This window comes from Manduca sexta, chromosome 9 (genome assembly GCF_014839805.1).
Source record: "Manduca sexta isolate Smith_Timp_Sample1 chromosome 9, JHU_Msex_v1.0, whole genome shotgun sequence".
Lineage (NCBI taxonomy): Eukaryota > Metazoa > Arthropoda > Insecta > Lepidoptera > Sphingidae > Manduca > Manduca sexta.
In genome coordinates this window covers 4,305,437-4,327,061 of record NC_051123.1, presented here as the reverse complement: position 1 = coordinate 4,327,061, position 21,625 = coordinate 4,305,437, and the positions used below count along the sequence as shown (strand labels likewise).

The 21,625-nt window shown below is 34.7% G+C and overlaps 1 protein-coding gene across 1 annotated transcript; it reads right to left on the bottom strand.

Annotated features, from left to right (window-relative positions):
- Positions 1-1,253: 1,253 nt before the first annotated feature.
- LOC115447464 (luciferin 4-monooxygenase) lies at positions 1,254-21,280 on the bottom strand. Its single transcript, XM_030174506.2, has 13 exons — positions 21,138-21,280; positions 20,927-21,023; positions 8,410-8,566; positions 7,876-8,083; positions 6,945-7,140; positions 6,095-6,217; positions 5,011-5,185; positions 4,468-4,608; positions 4,182-4,307; positions 3,724-3,804; positions 3,170-3,313; positions 2,622-2,787; positions 1,254-1,853 (listed from the first exon to the last, which is right to left on the bottom strand). Exons 3-13 carry the CDS (start codon positions 8,560-8,562, stop codon positions 1,726-1,728), a joined length of 1,641 nt encoding a protein of 546 aa, XP_030030366.1. The 5' UTR covers positions 8,563-8,566; positions 20,927-21,023; positions 21,138-21,280; the 3' UTR covers positions 1,254-1,725.
- Between the last annotated feature and the right edge of the window lie 345 nt (positions 21,281-21,625).

Here is a 21,625-nt window from a genome sequence, read left to right as displayed (position 1 = left end):
ACAAAAAACTTAGTATGTTTTTGTATCAACACAAAAAAATATGGTTGGTGGGTCTCTTCGGTAACACTACCTTACAATGTTAATTTTCCTTACTAGTGGTAAGATATATTTAATATCCGCCCGGATAGCGACCACGGTACACAAAGTGTTAAAGCCCGTCATAGTAACCCACGTTAGGGTCTGGCATTCCGGGATCAGCCTGTATATATCCAGTTCCATCAAGCCGGCATAATTGTGTTGACTGCTGAGGGGTAATCATCTCTGGTCAGTCGACATTCTATTGGACCCCACCCTACTTACCATCAGGTGCATTACGCACAACGGTCCGACTTGCTACGGGCTAAGTGTGGAAAACGGAGCCTCTCAACATAGAACCATCAGATACAGTGGGGTGACTTTACCATGCACGTTAAAAAAATCCTATTAAGTTCCAGTTTGACATAGACTATCTCAACATTTTGTTACGCGCCGCTATCCTAGTCGATGACATCGGGCGTTTCCGGAAGTATTCGGCTGCGCGGGCAGGCTGGCAGAAGAGAAGATATATCACGCGGCGACTATGCTATTTATAATTCTCTTTGATGCTATTATTCCAAAGAGAATTATAATTATTATTCTCTCTGGTTGGACGTTGTCAAAACAATGTCTAAAATTGTATTCTGTAATTATTTTGCTAATATAATGTTTACTGTAAAAAGAGCATTATAGTCATAGTCGCCGTGTGATATATCTTCTCCTCTACCAGCCAGACCGCTCAGCCGCATACTTCCGGAAACGCCCGATGTCATCGGCTAGGATAGCGGTGCGTAACATAATATGAGTACGCTTCCATAGCCAAATTTAAAAGAAAATAACTATGATATGTCATCTTTCTTTTATGTTTTATTTCAATAATCATTATTTATTTACAAATTATTATATTACATTTATTATGTATAGTACCTACATGATAGAACGCAGATATAGATTATAGCTTAAGGCGATACCTCAAGGTCCATTTTCATACATTTTGTTTCACCTTTAATCTGGGTAACTAAACAAGTATTGGCAAGTAAAGAATTTAAATTCACGTCTAGTTAGTGATTAGTTCTCGCAGTTGAAGAAAAACGTAAAAATAATTAATAATCATGGATATTTCGGCCTTTAAAATTTCGTCATATTAAATTTTAAAGGCCGAAATATCCATGATTATTAATTATTTTACGTTTTTCTTCAACTGCGAGAACTAATCACTAACTAGACGTGAATTTAAATTCTTTACTTGCCAATACTTGTTTAGTTACCCAGATTAAAGGTGAAACAAAATGTATGAAAATGGACCTTGAGGTATCGCCTTAAAGATAATTCTTAATCATTCTGTCATAAAAATACGTTCAGATAAATTTATAAATATTCAATACGGAACAGATTAACAAAGCAAAAAAAAAATGGGGAAGTGCGAGTCAGATTCTACACTAAGAAATCCGTACACAAACATGGAGTGTCTTTCAAATTAAGTAATTATTGCAGACTTCATTTAAATTTCTACTTTTGTATTATTATTTCTAAGGATATCCACTATAATACAGTCGTGTAAATATCGGCTTACTTATTTCCTCGTTCTAAATGTATTATTTAAGGACTTTTAGCGGGAACGGCTTTACATGCGTGGGAAGCCGGGAACAACTCCTAGTAATAACATATACTTTCTTAGTTTTACTGCTCTATAATAATTACTAATTCATATTATTCTCTTTTCATTTCTAGCACCAATTCCTTTAGTTTCTTCCTGTCAAGCTTCGTTGTTTTCGTTAGAGGCAACCCTTCGAGGAACACCACACCACCGCGAAGTTGTTTTGCGTCTATTAATTTTTCTGGATTAGAATAAAGATAAATTAATATAATTTACATAATTTTCCATTATGATTAAAATGGCGATAAAAATATTTCTGACTCACCATTACAAGGTTTTATGTTAATTTTTTGCACAAATTGTATTATTATATATCACATGATTCTATATATTTTCAGTATTATTTTTCTAATAATCCCCAAAGATAAATAAAGGGGCAACGGTGAATCATTCTCTTTTAATTTTTTTTACTATTAACATAAATTGTTTTAATCTATATTTTTCAACATAAATAAGTATTAGCGTATAACCCTGTAATAGTGCGACAGCGAAATATCTAGTGGTTTATAGTGATGACTGACTATAATGTGACCGCGCTGCACATCATCGCAGTGGAGTTGAGAAAGACCATCAACTGACAAAGTAGGGATAACCCACGCCAATCGACACAATTTATTTTCACACTGTGACCGCGCTGCACATCATCGCAGTGGGGTTGAGAAAGAGCATCAACTGACAAGGTAGGGATAACCCTCGCCAATCGACAAAATTATGCCGATTTATTCGCAACCAGATATACACAGGTTGATGCAACACACGGGGGCTACTATGGCGAGTTTTGCACTTTGTGTACGGTCGCTATGCGGGTGAATTGAAATGTCCTACCAACAGCAAATTCCTCATTCCTGAGTAAAAATAGTCAATGTGATAGAAACTGATACATGTCTTAATGGAATCTCGAATACCTGTAACTCTTAAGCTAATTTATATTCGTTAAGTGAAAACATACCTTTAACTAAATCTTTTATTTCCTGTGCATCGACTTTCGTCCCCGGTTTTGGAACCACGAGTGCGACAGGCAAGTCTCCGCATTCAGGGTCCTCGATACCTGTTACTGCAACATCCTGGACTCCAGGGTGTTGACGAATGAGCATCTCTAGTTCGACGGGAGATATCTGGAATTTAGAATGGGATTTAATATTATCGCCTCTTTTATAGTGGGGTAGCTTTGCTGCGTGCGCGGTGAGACATCGTTTTATGGTCTCGAGTTGGAATCCTGGGATGGGCAAAGTGGTTTTGATTTTTCAACTCAGTATCAGCGTTGAGTCTGAATTTGTGCCCGATATAGCTATAGGCTTGTCCCCTATCATATCATGGGACGGTGTGGATAAAAGTGTATACTTTGGCTGTATCTCTGTCTTACCGTTCGGGGATACCGGTATGATATTTGTTGTAATGGTGTAGTGACAAAGTATATCAATATACTTAACACGGCTAGCATTCCATATGGAGCTAAACTCCGTGTGACTTCTAAAAATACATCAAAGGTGTACATACCTGGAAGCTTTTGTATTTTAGTAATGACTTTATTCGTTCGACGAAAAAGTAATACCAATTTTCATCTCTGTAAAACATGTCGCCTGTCTTGAACCAGTCACCATCAAACGCTTCTTGCGTCATTTCTGGGTTTCTGTAGTATCCCTAAAATTATTTTCAAGTTTTGATAATAATAATTATTCTAGGGGCCTGTTCTCTTTCTTTAACTTCTTAGCAAACGTTCGTCACATAAATGTATTAGTAGACCAAATATAAAAGTCATACTCCAATCTATGCTCCTAAATAAACGGTAATAAAATAAGTACTATCTAAATTAGCTATTTAATACGATAACTGTCAAATAAAATTGGTGTATTTATGTTTCTTACTTTTGTTATGATATTTAAATTAAATTGGTCTATAGCCTGAGCAAGAAAATAAAAAAATCTGCTTTAGAGTTCCATACTTAAATTTTCTTTTTAAAGGTTTCCGTACAAGAAATTTGTTTATTTTACTACAAGATGACGAAGTGCTTCCAGGTCAGGTTATACAAGTATTATTAGGTGTAACTTTACCTTAAATACTCCTGGACCTCTCAAATACAATTCCCCAGGAACATTAGGTACAAGAATTTCATTTCTATCTGCGTCTACCAACTGTAAAAGAAATATAATAATAATATCAGACCTATTTTATGTACTGTCCAACTACCGAAAATGGGCCTCGTCTACTAGTGAGAGGGATTAGGCCTTGGTCCACCACGCTGACTTAGTATTGGTAGACTTCACACACTCTCAAAATTCCTATAGAGAATTTCTCAGGTATGCAGGTTTCTTCACGACGTTTCCCTTCTCTTTTAAAGCAAGTGATAATTCACAAAGACACACACATGATTTAAGAAAACATTAGGCTATCGTCGCTTTTACTGCAAAACTAAATGAATACAATATTTATCCTGGAAAATGCAGAGGCATTTTTATTTCAGGCCAGATCTGCTGGGAACCTGAACACCTAGTCCTATATAGTTCCTCACCTTGTATTCAAAGCAAGGCATTCGTAGTCCGATACTTCCAGGTGGCACGACATCATCTTCGAAAACCATCATGGCAGTCTCACTTAGCCCGTACAGGTTTTTTACGAAAGCGTTAGGAATTATTTTCTGAAATTATTTAATACATTATTTATATACTTCCAGCAAAGCAGTTACCTGATAAATATTGTAAATTAAAAGCGCGTTTACAGCTCAAAAATTTGTATCCAATTCTTAATTTTGAAAGATTATTGCTCAGTGCTTTCTCCCTCTGTAGTTGAATACTTACTTTTATATCATCAATTAGATCTTTGCTGACAGCACTGCCTCCAATGAATAGTTCAGTGAGGCAAGAAAAGTCGCATTTAGCACCGTTCTCAGATTTCATCAGACTTATCATGACTGTAGGGCTTAGGATGGCGAATGAAGGCTGCAAAAAGAACAGAATTGGAAAAACTTAAATTCCGTTTTAAGCTTACTTTGAGACAATATGACTCTAAAATTATATGTGTTTATAGTATAATGCCAGCTGGAGATGAATGAATGAGTGGTAAAGGCAGATAAACAACAATACATTTTTTAATGGCGGATTCAAAATTATTGACTTTTAGTTGTAGAAGTAGCGTATATATAATATGGGCTGTGGTCCGGGTAGTCCAGGTCGAACAACAAAGTATATGGGTATTAATAAAATCATGGAACTGACGTCATACGTAGATCCTAATAACTAAGAACATCCGTTCAGTTGCTTTATTTTTATATTTTATTATGCTTGAAAATTATTGCGCCGATCCCAAATAGAGTGGAACACAAGCAAGGAGTTCGTAAATACCTTATAAGTGTTCATCAGGTAGCAGAAGTGATCAAGAGTGCAAGGCTGCGATGACTGAATACGAGGATATTTCATATACGGAGACATTATATAGGTAACTAAAGCTGATACCCACTGCAGCGGTGCTGACACTAGAGCCATTCTTGTTGGTGTCGGGAACTTTGTTGACCTTATCCTGGGAATAAAATATGTCTTTAGCTTTGAAGATGCTGTTGGATATATTCTTAATAACAGTGACGACCTTAGGGGGACATATCCAGCAGCCCAGGCTGATAGGAGAGGGAGGAGATATAGGATAAGAGATATAGGGTAAGCCTCGTTTTAGGCGAGGGTCGTAACGCTACAAGGAGGCTTCGCGGTTACAGAAGAAATCTCACGCGGTAACTTAACTAAGGACTACTACCACCCCCTTTTAACTTAAGAAAGTATCTTAACTATTGAATTTGGGAACGTTATATGGTTTTTGCTCTCGCTGTCAACCCGGTCATAGTACCGACTAAGGCCATCACTGCGTTTCTACAAGTGTAAGTTATATGAATAAAAGTTCTCCTATGTTATTTTCAGACAGTGGAGTGAAAGTTTTTATATACAATCCCTAGGTGTAGATGATAGTTTTTGAGAACCCAAGTAAACAAAACGTAGTAACTAGTATTACAACATAAATAGTTTTAATTATAATATGAACGAGCCGCTTCGTGTTACGTGTGGCTAAACACGTGGAGAGGCGACTTTGCTATTTCAAATTAGTCAGTGGTATTTCTAGGCAAATATATCATTTCATCTTTTATAGACCCCAATTTCTCCTTAATTTCGACAATCCACCTTTTTATTTAGGTAGACAAATATCATTAATGAATTGATGTTGTGACTATCGTCAATAAACCAACACATTACTAAACGAATTATGAATGCGCTGCCGAACTTAAAGGAAACTACATTAGGAAAAGAGCGGAGTTGAATCTCCCCGAATCCAAATGCCACTAGCTGTCACTTCTAACAAGGTATGAAGCTAATGGTGATGGTCATGGTGGATGGTACTATAACTGTTTTATACTTATGTTCTACAATTTAATAAAATATTTACCACAGATTAGGCCCCGTGATGACTAAGTTTTTATGAGTTAGCATAGCTTTTTTAGGTAATCCAGTTGAACCGCTCGTACTTATTAGAAAAGCTATCGTTTCTTCTGGATCAAAATCTGCAGCTCTGTAATTTAATTATTGATAGTTTAGGTATAAAATATAAATGGCTATAATTAAAGTTATACAAATTCTACAAACACATATGCATTTTATCATTACCATTTTACATATTTAGCATAATCATAATTGCTAACTGGAAAGCAAAGCTTTGACCTTACAGCTTAAAAATTAACACCCATATTCACAAACAATACTATGAGGACGTACAGAGCGTCCAAATGCAATGTATCACCAATTTCGTGTTTTTTTTTTCTCTTTGTTCAGCTTTATTTATGACTTTCAACTGAAGTAAAGTTGTATTGGAACATTATCCAATGACAGCGCCTTTATTTCTATGTACTGCAAAGGATGTCATGCTAAAAGCACTGAGAAACTGACTTATAATTATAACATTGCTCCATACATAGCTAAGAAAGTAAGCAACGTTTGTGAATACGGGACTCTTGTTGATAGAATAATAAGTTTATTTATATTAGTAATAGTCAAAGTTATTACTATGATGCGTAATGCGTTATTATCCATAATATATAGCTATAAAATATAAGATTATTTAAGGCATTACATATAAATATTATATATTATTTAAGGCTAGATCCTGCCAGCAAGTTTGCAAGAGCATCTGCATTATGTTGAAGATTGCGCTACGTAGACGTTAAAATTAATTGCAACTTCATCAACAGTTAGTTTCATAGTACGGTGGTGTTTCTCGACAAAAAGTACAATATAATTACCTGAACTCTTCTACAGTCTGTCCCTTTCCGTATGTTTCTAGAAAGTCCGGGAAGCACTCATGACTTCCCTTATCGAATGGCACTACCTTCGAATTCAAACTGAGATCGCCGAGAACTTGTTGTACATCTTTGATTTTGTTGCTTTGACAGAATATTGCTTTTGGTTCCGTGATTCTGAGTGTGTCTTCTAGCTCACCTATTTTTTTAAATCTATATTAAAATATTGTAAATACTTAAGCAAAGTTTGTTTATAAGTTTAAATGTAGTTAAATGTGGTAATCTACTGATCTCTACTAAATTAGGTACGTTATAGAAATTTACATTATATTTAAGTGCGTAGAAGGTATGCTTAATAATACAACTCTTTTTTTAGGCCGCGCCATCATTCGGTTTTGCAACGATTACCTATGTTATTAATGACATAGTTTCCATACCATTAATGACGAGACAGGTCAACCGCTCGTCACCATAAATTTTAAATTTGAAACCAAATATGACTCTGAAATCTTTTTAATTACACTGACTGCAATCTCCTTCAAATTGGAACACAAAAGAATTTGCTTGCCAGGTTATTTTTGGACTCACGAAACCACCAGAAGTGTACAAGGCGCTGAAAATACTTATATGGTGCACTAAATATCTAAGGCTCCTGAACTATTCAAATAAGGCGCGCTAGTTACTGACACTACTGTATCATTTACTAGCAGTTACATAAAATCGCTTTAACGGTGAAGGAAAACATCGTGAGGAAACCTGTACATCTGAGAAGTTCTCTATAGGAATTTCAAAGGTTTGTGAAGTCTACCAATCCGCACTAGGCCAGCGTGGTGGACTAAGGCCTAATCCCTCTTAGTAGTAGAGAAGGCCCGTGCTCAGCAGTGGGCAAGTATATAATACAGGGCTGATATTATTACATTAAAATAATACTTACTAACACTACATCCTTCGTGAATAGGTGCTGTCGCTATACCAAGATACAGTGCAGCGTATAATGGTATTGCCGCGTCCAAATGATTAGGAGCCATGAGTACAATAACATCGCCTGTTTTTAAACCTATCTCCTTGAAGGCTCTGGCACAGTGCACTGTTCTTTTTAAAGCAGCTCCGAATGTTTCCGATTCGCTTGTAACTCCATCTATCTGTTGTAAATGTATTAAATTGTATTCTTTATTTAAGAAAAAAAACATAGATATATAAAGAAAATTAGATTAACATACAAGAACATTGAAGTATAGTAAACTGAAGTCTATTAGTACATATAAATACAGTTAAGCGGCAATACCCTTGTTGGGTGTGGAACGGACTGCCGAGACGAATGTCTGCAGGTTCAAAACCCAAGGGCGTGGTAAACTAAGGCCCTTTCGATAGCAGAGGAGGTCTGTACCCAGCATTGGGACAGCTAATACAAGGCTGATAATATTATTTATATTATGTGTACACTTTTTGACTATACAATGTTACTTACATGTAAAATTAAGTCTGGATCGCTTCTCATGCTGTAGAATATTATCTTTCCAAGATGGTATATGTCTGTCGAGACGCCGGATTCAGCGACGATCTTCGATGTCAGATCATTCATGTACCAATGTACAGCATTGTATCGAATGCGTGGCGACATTGTTCTGGACAAGATAAAAAAAAAAAAAGTATATTTGTTATCCTCGACACTAGAATATATAAAAAAAGTAACTGCTGGTGGTCAGTGGCGGCCCTAAATGACAAGAGTGCCCATGCGAAAGTAAAAATTGACTCGAGCCCTCGGGCGGAGCAACAAATGTTACCCGATTTTAACAGTTTCGTCGGTGAGATCGTAAAAAAGTTCGCCAAGGCACCTTCTTCTTCTCTTCTTGTAGTGCCTCTCCAACTAGTGAAGATTGGCGGTCAGCTCAGCATACTTTCTCTTGTCCTTTGCAAGGCGAAATATTTCTTCAGCGCTTGCAATCCCCGTCCACTCGCGGATGTTCCGTAACCACGATTTTTTCCTTCGGCCGATTTTTCTCTTACCTGCCACTTTTCCCATCATTATGAGCTGAAGGAACGCGTTTCTGTCATGTCTTAGTACGTGTCCCAAATATGCAATTTTCCTTTTTTTTATAGTATTCAAAAGTTAGCGGTTTTGACTAATCTGCCGTAGGACATCCTCGTTGGTAACCTTCTGAATCCAAGATATCGACATCAGACGTCTATAAGTCCACATCTCGAATGCTTTCAAACGTTGTGATGTGATGTGAACGGATGTGAGGCCAAGGCACCACACGAGGCTTATGTAAGCGAGAGGGCTCAGGCCGTTGCTCCGTTCGTCTCATAAGCCGCCTGTGCTATTGGTAGCTATATTCGTCAGGGTAGCGATAACCCTACAAAAGAAACCCACCATTGTGGCCCACGCATGTGTCGTGCTCCGGGATCAGCTTGTGTACGGTGTCAAATAGGCCGGCATAATTGTGTCGATTGGCAAGGACTAATCTCTCGTCAGTCGCCAGTTAGTCACACCTCTACTTACCAATAGTGTCCGTATATAAAAGTTACATATATGGTCATCTAGATTTCAGGGCGTATTAAATTATGGTAAACTATAAACCATAGGTATGGTAAACCATTGTTCAATTCAACATCACAGTCTAAACTAAGTAAGTGCTTGTATCTTGGAAACCATTGGTATTACATTGAGTTACAATAAATATGTTTGCATTAAATTTATCAGATACTTAATAATTAAGTAGGTAACTATAATAAACAATAACAAATGACCATTAATTTGTTATGTTTTAGTTTAGTTTCTTTTGACCTTTTCAAAGGACTGATTTATTAATCAGATAAAATTTGTTTGTACACATGCCTTGCATATAAGATAGCAAACAAATTTAATACGGTGATTCTCAAAATTCGGGGAAATTGAGCATTTTTTTCAAATCGTGAAAGAATATCATAGATATGCATTATTTTGCCTTATTCACGAAATCTAGGTATGCAAGAATATAAAAAAATGGTTTCTACAAGGATGGTGTTCATAGTTTTTGAGATAATTGAGATTGAAATTTGTGTTTAAAACGGCAATGAGAATGACTGTTTACGGTAATGAATGTACCAATGACGGTAGTGAAATAAGCCGCCGGTAATGAGAAAATCTGATGAAAATGTATATTCTACACTTTATAACTAAATAAAATAGCATTAAGTAAGTACTATTGTATTTATTCATAGAAATTAGCCCTAAAAATAAAAAATATACCAAAAATACTAACATACTTAAACTTTTTTTTTATCAAATTTACTTGACAAGTGTTTATTCTCATTGACTTACATATTATATAATCAACTATTAGAAACATAGAATCAGACTTTAAGATCGTATAGGTACTACATAAATGCTTATCATCACAAATGTCTTAGTATATTAATAATATTATCACAAACAAATCAGTCTTTTATATTATGAAGTTTCTTATGACTGTAATGTTCTACATCCATTTCAATCTAATTGAAAACAACACCGATGCAGTTTTAATAATAAGTAATCAACAGTAAAACAATAGTTATTCCGATTTAACTATTCTTTCAATAAACAACTAATTTTAATTTTAACTCACTAACATTAGTAGATGTTGAGACGGTTAGATTAGTAGACGTTCAACAAAAATTATAGTAGTAAGTATAGAAAGCCTTTTTAGAAAATTTTTAAATCATCATCGTCATCGCTGTCACTCACAATATTAAATTTGATGTTACTAAATGAACGAGGTTTTTCAAAGTATTTACTATCACTGGGTTTGTTGGACACAAACTCTTCAACATTTTGCTGAAATTTTGCTAATTTACTTTTTCGTCCATAAAAACTAGTGTTTGACCAATTAGGTAATCTTATATTTGATAATATTTGCACTCGAGATTCATTTTCAAGCTCAGCAGTAGAATTAATCCCAATATTTTCTATGTCATTAATATCTGTCACATTGGATTTTGGTTTTATTGAAACATCTGATTTACTAGCAACAGGACTTAATATATTACTGAAGTTAATCGTTTCTTGAAGTGCACCAGCCGATGTATTTTCTTCAATGAACTGCTCGAGATAAACGTTATCGTTTTGTGAATTTGTATCTATCATACCAAGTGTATCGAGACAGCCAATATGATACCCATGACGACATATGGTATCGTTGGAGCAGATAATGCAACTTAACTCTCTAAAATACATGCGAGGGCATCCTGCAGACCATAATACTTGGTGTACCGACATTGTTCCCTTAAAAGATTTGATTTCGATGGGAAAAGTCCTTGTGAGTATCTCTGCTTCAGTCACAATATTAATTTTAATATTTTTGATCCGCGTTTTAATAGCTTTTACAAAATCATCGAATGTTGCAATATCAGAACCAAAGGCAACAATTTGATCAGCTGTTCTTTTTAAAGTCGCACCTACTCCATCTAGAGCGCTCTTGCCATGGCCGGCTTCCAAGTAGTTCCAAGTTACTGTTTTAATCTGAGGAAAGTCTCGGTATAACTGGCTGATGGCATAAAACATATGTTTATTCCGGTATTGACTAGATGGACTGTCCGAGATAAAATGTAAACCGTCTAACATGGGTGAGATGTCTAATATATACTCTATAAGTGGAATAAGGTGAGCCCAAATTGCCGCCGCATCATGCCTATTACACTCGCTAAGAGTACAGTAACTTTGTGTTTTATGTGTTCCCAATTCTGGATCTAACAAGTAAATAACAGATGTATGTAAAGTTATCTGACTGCGGCTGCCACCAAAATGGACACTTTGTATTTCTTCATTGTATTTCAAGCTGTAATTTTCGCTAAAATCAACATGTATAACCGCTTCTGCAAGACTTATGGTTGATTTTAACATTTTGATGGTATTGTATTGTCGCATGACGTTGTTGCAATGAGCAAAATAGGCGGGAATAGAATCTTCTAGCTTTTTTATAACATTCAAAGGTAAATCTTGTAACTGTACTTTTTTGGATACGACTTTCTTCTTTTCTTGACCTTTAGACATATATTTCTCAACTGTAGTACACCATTGATAATATTTTATCGTCTTGTCATTTTCAAATTCTCCATAATTTAAAACTCTATCCTTGCAGCATTCACATGATCTATTCATACAATTCTCTTCATTGATATTACAGCATAAGCTAAGAAGAAGAGACATTCCGTTAGCTTCCTTTAAAATATTGTATCTTTGAAGACTTTTTAGTATCAAATCCATATTTACGTGTTTTTTGCAAGAGCAGGTATTTCTATCGGTGTTATTTGGGCGTAATACCCAAAACGGACAGTATTTACAGAACGTCGAGTAGCTTACGTTTTGATTATGGTTCGCTAAAAATTTCTTATGCAAATGAAGTAGATTATCGTTCAAGTATCTTTTTTGTTTTCTTACACCTTTTCTTGTAATGTATTCCTTTTTATCTGGCAAAATTCTACTATTAACATCCTCTTCCAGGAAATGTTCTATCAGTACTTTCAAATTGTCAGTTCTCTTATCAGATCTAATAGATGCCTCCTTTTTATTTTTAATTGTAAATGGTTTTACTTTTCCTAAAATATTATATTTCTTGAGCCGCTTTCTTTGCTTTAGTATGGCATCACTAAATAAACGTTTTCCTTTTTTGTTAATTTGTTTGTAATGATCCTTTAAACTTGAATTTAAAATTTCTCCAAAAGCCAGTTCTTTCTTCACTTCTTCAAGTTTTTGTCCGTCTACGTATTTATTAATATTTTCTATTTTTATTTGTATAGGTGTTTTTATTTCTTTCTTTTGTTTTCTATTGATCTGTAATAATTTTAACAGGATTCTTCTAAGGTTATTCTTATCTCTCTGTAGATTCTCTATTTGGGCGTTTAATATTCCAATTTTTCTTTTATTTCGATAACGTAATTTGTTAATATATATTTTTTTCTTGTGACATTTATTACAGGTGTTGGGGTTATTTGTTTCATTATTGGTATCCAGAGTAAGGTTTGAGGGGCCAGCTAATGGATCTACAGTCGTTGCTGGACTTTCTGTATTTCTCGATAAAGAATCCAAATCTTCAATTATTAGTTCTTGAATGGTTCTACTTTTCTTCTTTGTTTCATAGTAACGTCGTGAATTCTCCCTCCACTGTTTTCTTTGATTTCTCTTCTGTCGTGGCGTCATGTCTCCAACTAATTTGATTTTTTTGTTCTTTTCTCTTGAGATATCGTTGCCTATCCTTTTCTTTCTGTAGAGCATACTTTTCAGGATCTTTTCTTTATTTCAGCATAAACTTGTCTTTTGTGAAGTCTAGCCTGCTCCATTTTTTCTTCCTTAGTCATAACTTTTTTTGGTTTTGCCATTGCCTGTCTAGTATTTTTTACTGAAAAAGAACAATTTTATTAATTCTGAGGTTGTTAAAGTCTGTAATTATTAAAGTTACTTTTATTAAAGTTATAATTATTAACTATAAAATATATTTGGATATTTGTTATAACGTTAAAAAAGGTTAAATAACAACAAAATTTTTTCGTGCATTTTTGTCTCATAACCATCTTTACACTCTCATTACCGCCTGAAATAAATCTGAGAGGAAATCCTGGTAATGAGATTGAGTGGAATGAGATTTGGCATCATTTTGATTTTTAATTAATTAACAATAAGTATAAAGCCTTTTTTATATTATTAGCGTTATGTACATTCACGAAAGGAATAAAATAATCAAATAATAGAGTAACATAGTACTGTATTTACCTGGTTATTGCGTGGATGGTAAAGAGCAGCCGATCGTGGTAATCTTAAAAACTCACGTAATAATGGTCTATAATTTATTCAACACTACAGTTACGTCCGTTCTCGCCGGCGCTGTCGGCGCGACTGATCCGCCGCTAGGGTATAGGTCGGGTCACAGATTATAGAAAATAAATAGAACTTAGTAATCGCAGTGACAAAGTCAGCTGAGTTAAATGAGAAAAAAATTGTGGTAAAAGTTTAAAAATCAGTGCAAGAATAATTGAACGAATATCTTATATGATTTATACCTAAAAACTGCCACTAATGTCTTGTCAGTAAAATATATTTTATTCAAGATTTATGAACAATGTTTTTGAAAGATATTTAAAAATTATTAGGGCAAGGTACGTTTTGGACCGCTGAGGGTAGTGAGAAAATGGGCATATTATAATTTTTATATCAGTTACTACGTATTTTAATGTTCTAAAATTACCTGGTTAATAAGGCGTGGGGTGCAAAGATTACTATAAAAAATAATTGTTCGAATATTCACATGGAAAGTATTTTTAAATTGTTCCGATTCACGATTTCCCCGAACGGAGAGAACCACCGAATAACAAAACGTTACGTTAAAATGATTAATCAATTATCTGACTTTTATAATCAGATTATAATTTATTTATTACTAGTTAATTTTTATCTAAGTATATATATTATATTTAAGAAAGGTCAGAGGATTATTCCATCTGCGAGGGCAAATCTCTCTTTTTGCAATCATGGCTGCTTATTAAAGGTTGATTTCTTAGTAAAAAAAAAAAACAACATTTAACTATACGGCTATCAAAGGTATCCTTTGAATAGAACGCGCGAAATTCCTAAAAATTTGCCTCCGTAGACGGAATAACGGCTCTTGACCTTACCCGATAAAAAGATTTCTGGTAAAACGTGTTTCTTCTTAACTAGTTATTCTCTGTTAGTAAAAAGATGGATAATTAATCAATACAGATGGTAAGTTTGCTTCACAAACTAGGTAAGTATGAACTGAACATATTCAGGTAAACAAACAAATATGAATAAAACTCGTATTTAGATTTTGATAACTAATAGGAAAACAGAAAAAAGGTCTGTGACACCGAAAAACAATTTTAATCAACTTTTATGGCCTCATTTTTAACTATCAGACAAATATAATTCATAGTACTAACTTATCTTTCTTATTAAATACGTATAATTGTTATGCGCCGCTATCCTAGTCGATGACATCGGGCGTTTCCGGAAGTATTCGGCTGCGCGGTCTGGCTGGCAGAAGAGAAAATATGTCACGCGGCGACTATTCTATTATTCTCTCTGGTTGAACGTTGTCAAAAAATGTCTAAAATTGTATTCTGTAATTATTTTGCTAATATAATGTTTACCAAGGAGAATTATAATGTTTACTGTAAAAAGAGCGTTAAACAATATGTTAAATTTGTGTAAGTATATGGTTATGTACATATACATATGGTATAGCTAGGAAGATGGGAAGACGATGTAAAGACAACAGCGAGGAGAACGCGGACCAAGACAGTGCTTAACAGGGTAAAATGGCAAGAATTGGAGCAGACCTTTACCAAAGTGGGGCAGGCAGACCAAGATGTCTATGTCGAGTAACTAACAACTAGACTTACAACTACTAACACGCATTGTAAATTGTGTCTGAATAAAGGATTTTTATTATTATTATCTTTATTTTAAATGTTCTTTTTTTACATTTTTACATATACTTATACGGTCATTTTGACATTGTGTTACTAAATGAAACCATATGCTTATCTTCTTGAAAATAACAGTTTACAATAAGTTACTTGAACCGTAGATGTAAAATAAAAAAGTGTAAGTTTCGAACAAAATAAATATTAATAAAAAGTAATTTTGATTGTACGCGCCCTAATGGCACTAGTATTACTCTAAGTGAATTCGTCGCAGCGGCAACATCATACTTTCAGTCAAAAATACATTCATGCACACGCCATTTTTGCATTAAACTACAAAATGATAAAAAAATCAAAAAACTAAAACTAGAATTTTTGGTGAAAATATTCCTTATTAATGGATGATTTTCGGCACAGTGTCAGCAAAGGTGAAGACGAGTATGTGGTTTCATTTAGTAACGTAATGTCAGAGTGACCCTGTATATTCAAAATAAAATCCATATAAAAATATAAAAAAAATTAATGACCCTCAGATGGCGAAGCTCACGACCGAAGCCATCCGCAGTTAGAGATTTAAAGTGAGGAATCTTCTCACAATGCGCGCCGTGTCAAGCAATACTGCCTTCTGTATCTGGCCTTCGAACGGCCAATTGGGAGCTTCTGTTATGTTGGTCGAGGCTCTTTGGTATCAATCCATGCAACGACATTAGTGTTGCCCAAATTCAGTCTTGGTCTTGCAGTCTTGGTCTTGTTCTTGCGTTTTTGCAAGACCAAGACCAAGAACAAGACCGCGTATTTTTAGCAAGACCAAGACCAAGACTGACCGTGCAAGACTTGAGCAAGAACAAGACATAGCCTGCAAGACTCTTGCGTCTTGCAGCTAGGACTTAGCGCTATTTCACTGAGTAGTTAGGTGTAACAGTTCGGTGTATAGGTAGGTACGCTTAGGAATTCTATAAGACGCAAAAACTGTATCAAAGAATATGAAAAACTGGACCTATGCGCATTACGACTAATACCATAAACATAGCGAATAAAAAATATCTATTAAAAATCAAACTGAGTGCATGCATAGCTATGTTTTAACCATCGGCACTTTGATAATGCGGCATCAAAGGTTTTGTACTTACTTCTCAAAGAAATTTGCCGCTTTTCGGAAGTACATGGTTATGATACACGCGCCGGCGGCTTCTTTTGAAATCTAAAACAATCGTTGCCGCCACGCCGAAATCATAACATTTGACACTATTTGATTGCCGCCATAGGGCGTAGGTATACTCATGCAAAATAATTTCGAATTTTAAGAGTACCTACAGGTGTTCCAAAGAATAAATAAGTTTCAGAGTGCTTAGAATGAAAATGAATACATTATACTGATCACGCAAGTAGTATTATGATTGGGATAAAATGGTAAGGATAGCCCGACTAGAAATTTAAAAGTGCGACCAATGGGGCCCCTCTTGGGCTTCCCTCTTGGGGCCCACTTTGGGATGTCACGCAAAGCCCTCTTGGGCCCCCATTGGGAAATCCCAAATGGGCCCCCATTGGGAAAAGCCCAAATGGGGCCCAATTGGGAAATCCCCATCAGATCCCAATCTAAATTTATAAAAAATCTAAAATTTCAAAAAATCTAAAATAATTTTGAATTACGGACTCTGATGGTACTATAACTTTATATTTCGATTAGAAAGTGAACTATTGGTTGAATGCATCCTTGTCGTCAGTTGGGCTCGAACTCGGGTCCTCTTGATCATCAGTCGTTCACGTTACCACTGGTCCAAGCGGGAATATTACATTCGTCGCTTTATTTGATGTACATCGAATCAACTAGATGATATTACTAATATTGCGGTTAAATGTTTAATATTTGTTTCTGTTTTTTCGTTTATCTTAGTTAGATTTATTCAAGCGGAACTATTAGCAATAATTTACTATTTCAACGTTGGGATTTCCCACTTAAATCCCACTCAAGCCCCAATTAGGAAATGTTAACAATAATTTTTCATTTTTACTTTGGGATTTTCCCACTTTGGCCCCACTCGGGTCCCAATTGGGAAATATTAATAATAATTTTTCATTTTTACTTTGGGATACAATGATAAATCGTAAAACTCTTTTATTAAATTTCTTATAAGTTGAAGGTTCAATCTCTTTTTAGACAGATAAGTATTGTTCTTTAAAAATACAGTCAAGTTATTGTAATTAATTTGTTTTTTTTACATGTTTTAGCAAATGTAAGCTTATAAATCATAAGTGTTTATTAAGAAACAGTTACTTCCATGGAAAACGACATATAGGTCAGTTGATTTTTCGAATTTCTTATCAAATCTTCAGTTATTTATTAATCTGCTTGATCTTTACTATGGCTATGTTAATTCAAGCTCACAATGTTCCAATTCTAATACGTTTTTCTAAGATTTAAAGTAAACTTTAATAAATAGTAATAGACTAATAGGTAATTGCAAGACTTGCAAGACTCTTGCTGCAAGACCAAGACCAAGACCAAGACTAGGAGCGCAAGACCAAGACCAAGATCAGGTGTATTGGCGCAAGACCAAGACCAAGACTGGCTAAGTCTCGTCTTGTTCTTGCATTTGGGCAACACTAAACGACATTTATTATTATTGTTGTGTATGCATAGGTATATATAAGGCACGCATCATTCATTAAAAGCCAGTGTTCTAATAACCGCCTTTCATTCCGCACCTATTCACGACATAACAATTATTATTAAGTATATGGTGTAAATGTAAAAATACATAAAGGGATTTTCAATTCGGAAAGTGATCTTTTAAAAAGGCTGGTACCGTGCGCATAAAAACCAGCTACGGCACTGCTGACTTTACGAAAAGCAAATACAAACAATGCATCGATTTTCTGATTTAAGTTGTTCCAATGAAGAAATGTAACTGGCGGCGCTGATCGCCTTTTTTGCTCACAAAATATTATCTATCTTTAGACCGGCACTTCGTATGTGAAAATAATAAGACTTAATTGCGCTATCCTGCTACCGAAACAACTTTGATAAAATAAAGATTACCTAAAAAAATATGTTTATAATAATATAATTTTAATTAAAAATGTGGGATATAGCTGAGGTAATAGCAAGTAGCAAGATGGTTGTAGTAGATCTAATTTTTTTTAAAATCGGTACCGTATTTTTAATCAATAATGTATATTATGTAATTTAATTCAATATTTCTTGTGGCCAAGATTAAAATATCATTTTACATTTTAAGAAAAAAAAAAAGGTTTGAATTTTATTTTCTACCGCTTCTACCGTCAACGCAACTACACGCCGCCATTCTCAATTCGTTATTCAAATTGCTGATTAAAAATACACGTGGAATTGAGAACCTCTTTTTTTAAGTCGGTTAAAAATCAGACTTATATAAAAGCTTATAAACGGGTTATAATTAAACTATTTCTTACTTACTTATACCTGTTTTGCAGTATTTAGCCAATGAAATGTGTACTCACAATGAAGGCTCAATACAATGTAACTGATATTTCAAGAAATACTGTTTATTTATATGTATGATTACATCAACACCAACAATTGCAAACTTGCTCTGCCTGTGTATATGTGGTTTCCTGTAGATATAGTTCATGAAGAAAAGAAGGTGAGTATTTTTTTTTATTACTTTGAAAGACTAGACGAGCTTGCCGTTCGCCTGATGGTGAGCGATACGACCGCCCATAAACAGTAGGATTACTCCATAATCCGGTCTTAACACATTATTCGGTCTTACCCTATAATCGGCTCTTACTCTGTATTCCGGTCTTATACCAACTTGCCTTGTACAGGGTCATATTGACATTGCGTTACTAAATGAAGTCACATACCTACTTATATAATTGAAAATAACACTTTACAATAAGTTACTCGAACCTTAGATGTAAAATAAACAAATTTAAATTTCTAACAAAGTAAGTAAAAGTAAAGCGGCGATAGCCTAGTTGGGTGTGGAACGGACTGCGAAGACGAATGTCCGCAGGTTCAAATCCCAAGGGCACACACCTCTGACTTTTCTAAAAATCATGTGTGTATTCTTTGTGAATTTATCGTTCGCTTTAACGGTGAAGGAAAAACATCGTGAGGAAACCTGCACATCTGAGAAGTTCTCTATAGGAATTTCGAAGGTGTGTGAAGTCTACCAATCCGCACTAGGGCAGCGTGGTAGACTAAGGCCTAATCCCTCTCAGTAGTAGAGGAGGCCCGTGTTCAGCAGTGGACGAGTATATAATACAGGGCTGATATTATTATTATTATATAAAGTAAATTACAAATTAAAAGTAATTTTAATTGTAGACGCCATTATGCCACAACTATCACTCTAAGATAATTCGTTACAGTGGCAATATCACACTTTCAGTCAAATATACACTCACCGTCATGCCATATTCGCACTGAACTACAAAATGATAATACAATCAGAGAAGTAAAATTAGGATTTTTGTTGAAAAATATGATTTTTCGTACAATATTAGCAGAGGTAGATATGAGTATGTGCTTTCATTTATTGACGCATTGTCAAAATGACCATGTATAATGGAAGAAACTGTATTTTTAAAGCTTTTGTATTCAATAGACAACAATGCGCGCAATATGGATTCTATATCGGCGGATGAACGGCTAATTGACTTAAGCGACATTGGTTTCGATGTTTTTAACTAGGTTAAAAAAACGTAGAAAAATGCTGATTTTATATATGTATGACACTTAGTATCGCAAACAAATGTCGCTTAATAAGGCTAAGTCAATTAGCCTTTCAACCGTCGATATGTTCGCCAACGTTATGCAATTGAATATTATGGTGCGTGTAATATCGTCCTATAGGTGCTTATAGTTAAGCGACATCGATCAACATATTACGCAATAATTGTATCGTTTTGAATACGTGATCTTTTTATTTTTATTTGTAAATAATAAACGGTTACGTTTCAAGGAATATTAAATACTAATCTTAATCTAAGTTTACATAAAAACATATAGAATGCGTTCGGCTAATTTCGGACGGTTTTTCGGTGTGTTGCGATGAGTCTCGAAAATATGTTTTTTCTCATAAAATATTTAAACGATATCAACATTTTATACATGAAACTGATTATTACGAATGCTACTTTATGTGATAATTTAATCATCTTCCAATTCTCTATGTGTAAGCTTAAAAATAGATGATAATATCTGTATAGAAATTTAAACCCTTGAAAAGATCGGACCTTTGCGGGGTAAGTTCGGACTCCGTTCCAATAACGCTTCTAATGCTAGTATGATAAGGTCCGCAAAATCAAACGGAAGTCTCAAAAATGTTAAGAAGAGAGAAATCCACCTTTTTCGTTTCAATGCACATAGCGCACCCGTTCTTAGTCGTAACACCAACTGTGGTATATAGGGTGGGGCAAAAAGAAACGGCGTAGCCGCCTACATAGCTTAAACTAAAAAATAACCATAGATTCGTGGTATTTTTTCGTTATACGATCTTACCTCGTATCCGATCTTACCCGAACGCACTTAACCGACATCATTATCCACATGTTGACATAATATGAATTAATAATACAAAGTGGCTATGATCACTTACCAATTATTTTACTGAAGGTTATGTTAGTTCAAAATAACTTTAAATCATTACATAATACCACTAAAATACATTTAATCACTCACGCACAATATTGTACCTACAAAGATATTAAAAACCATAATAAAACGCTGACACTAAAACTAGTTTATAGCACTTTTTAATTGTTATGAATGTTTTATTTTAATTTGTATTTAAATCACAATTTACCAACATCAAATTCGTTGACAAGCATTGAACTTTCACTTAAAACGAATATTAAAACTTTATTGAACAATTTTGTGGAATCACAGCTCACAACAGCGAACGTTTCGACACGGGGTCGAAGTCCGTCCATATGAAACGTAAATAACTCTGTACGTGTAGGTATGGTACATGTGTATTGACTCACGATAAGTCATCAACACCTAAGGTCATATGAGGACAAACATCATTCTCAATAAGTCAAAGCTTTGATAGTCGGTGTAGGACTACGAGGAGGCAAGAAAACTGGAGAATATACGAAAGCAATAGATATTGCGGAGAATCGATTTGTTTTGTCCAGAGATTTGTATATGAATTGAATTTAGTCACGGTCTTTTTTAGCCAAACAACTGAGCCAAGAATCTTTTATGGCCCTTATCTGGTGACTTTTTTAATAACATAAATAAGGTTTATCGCATTAGTACTTTATGGAAGTTTTTTTTTATTGCTGTGAATAAC

Bases quoted from the DNA above. Each gene is read 5' to 3' on its own strand.
- LOC115447464 (XM_030174506.2), bottom strand. From the start codon at position 8,562: ATGTCGCCACGCATTCGATACAATGCTGTACATTGGTACATGAATGAT. The intron at 7,141-7,875 runs GTAAGTATTATT...TTAAAAAAATAG, and splicing joins TCACGAAGGATGTAGTGTTA to GTGAGCTAGAAGACACACTC. The intron at 4,609-5,010 runs GTATTTACGAAC...TTCTTTTTGCAG, and splicing joins ACCTGATGAACACTTATAAG to CCTTCATTCGCCATCCTAAG.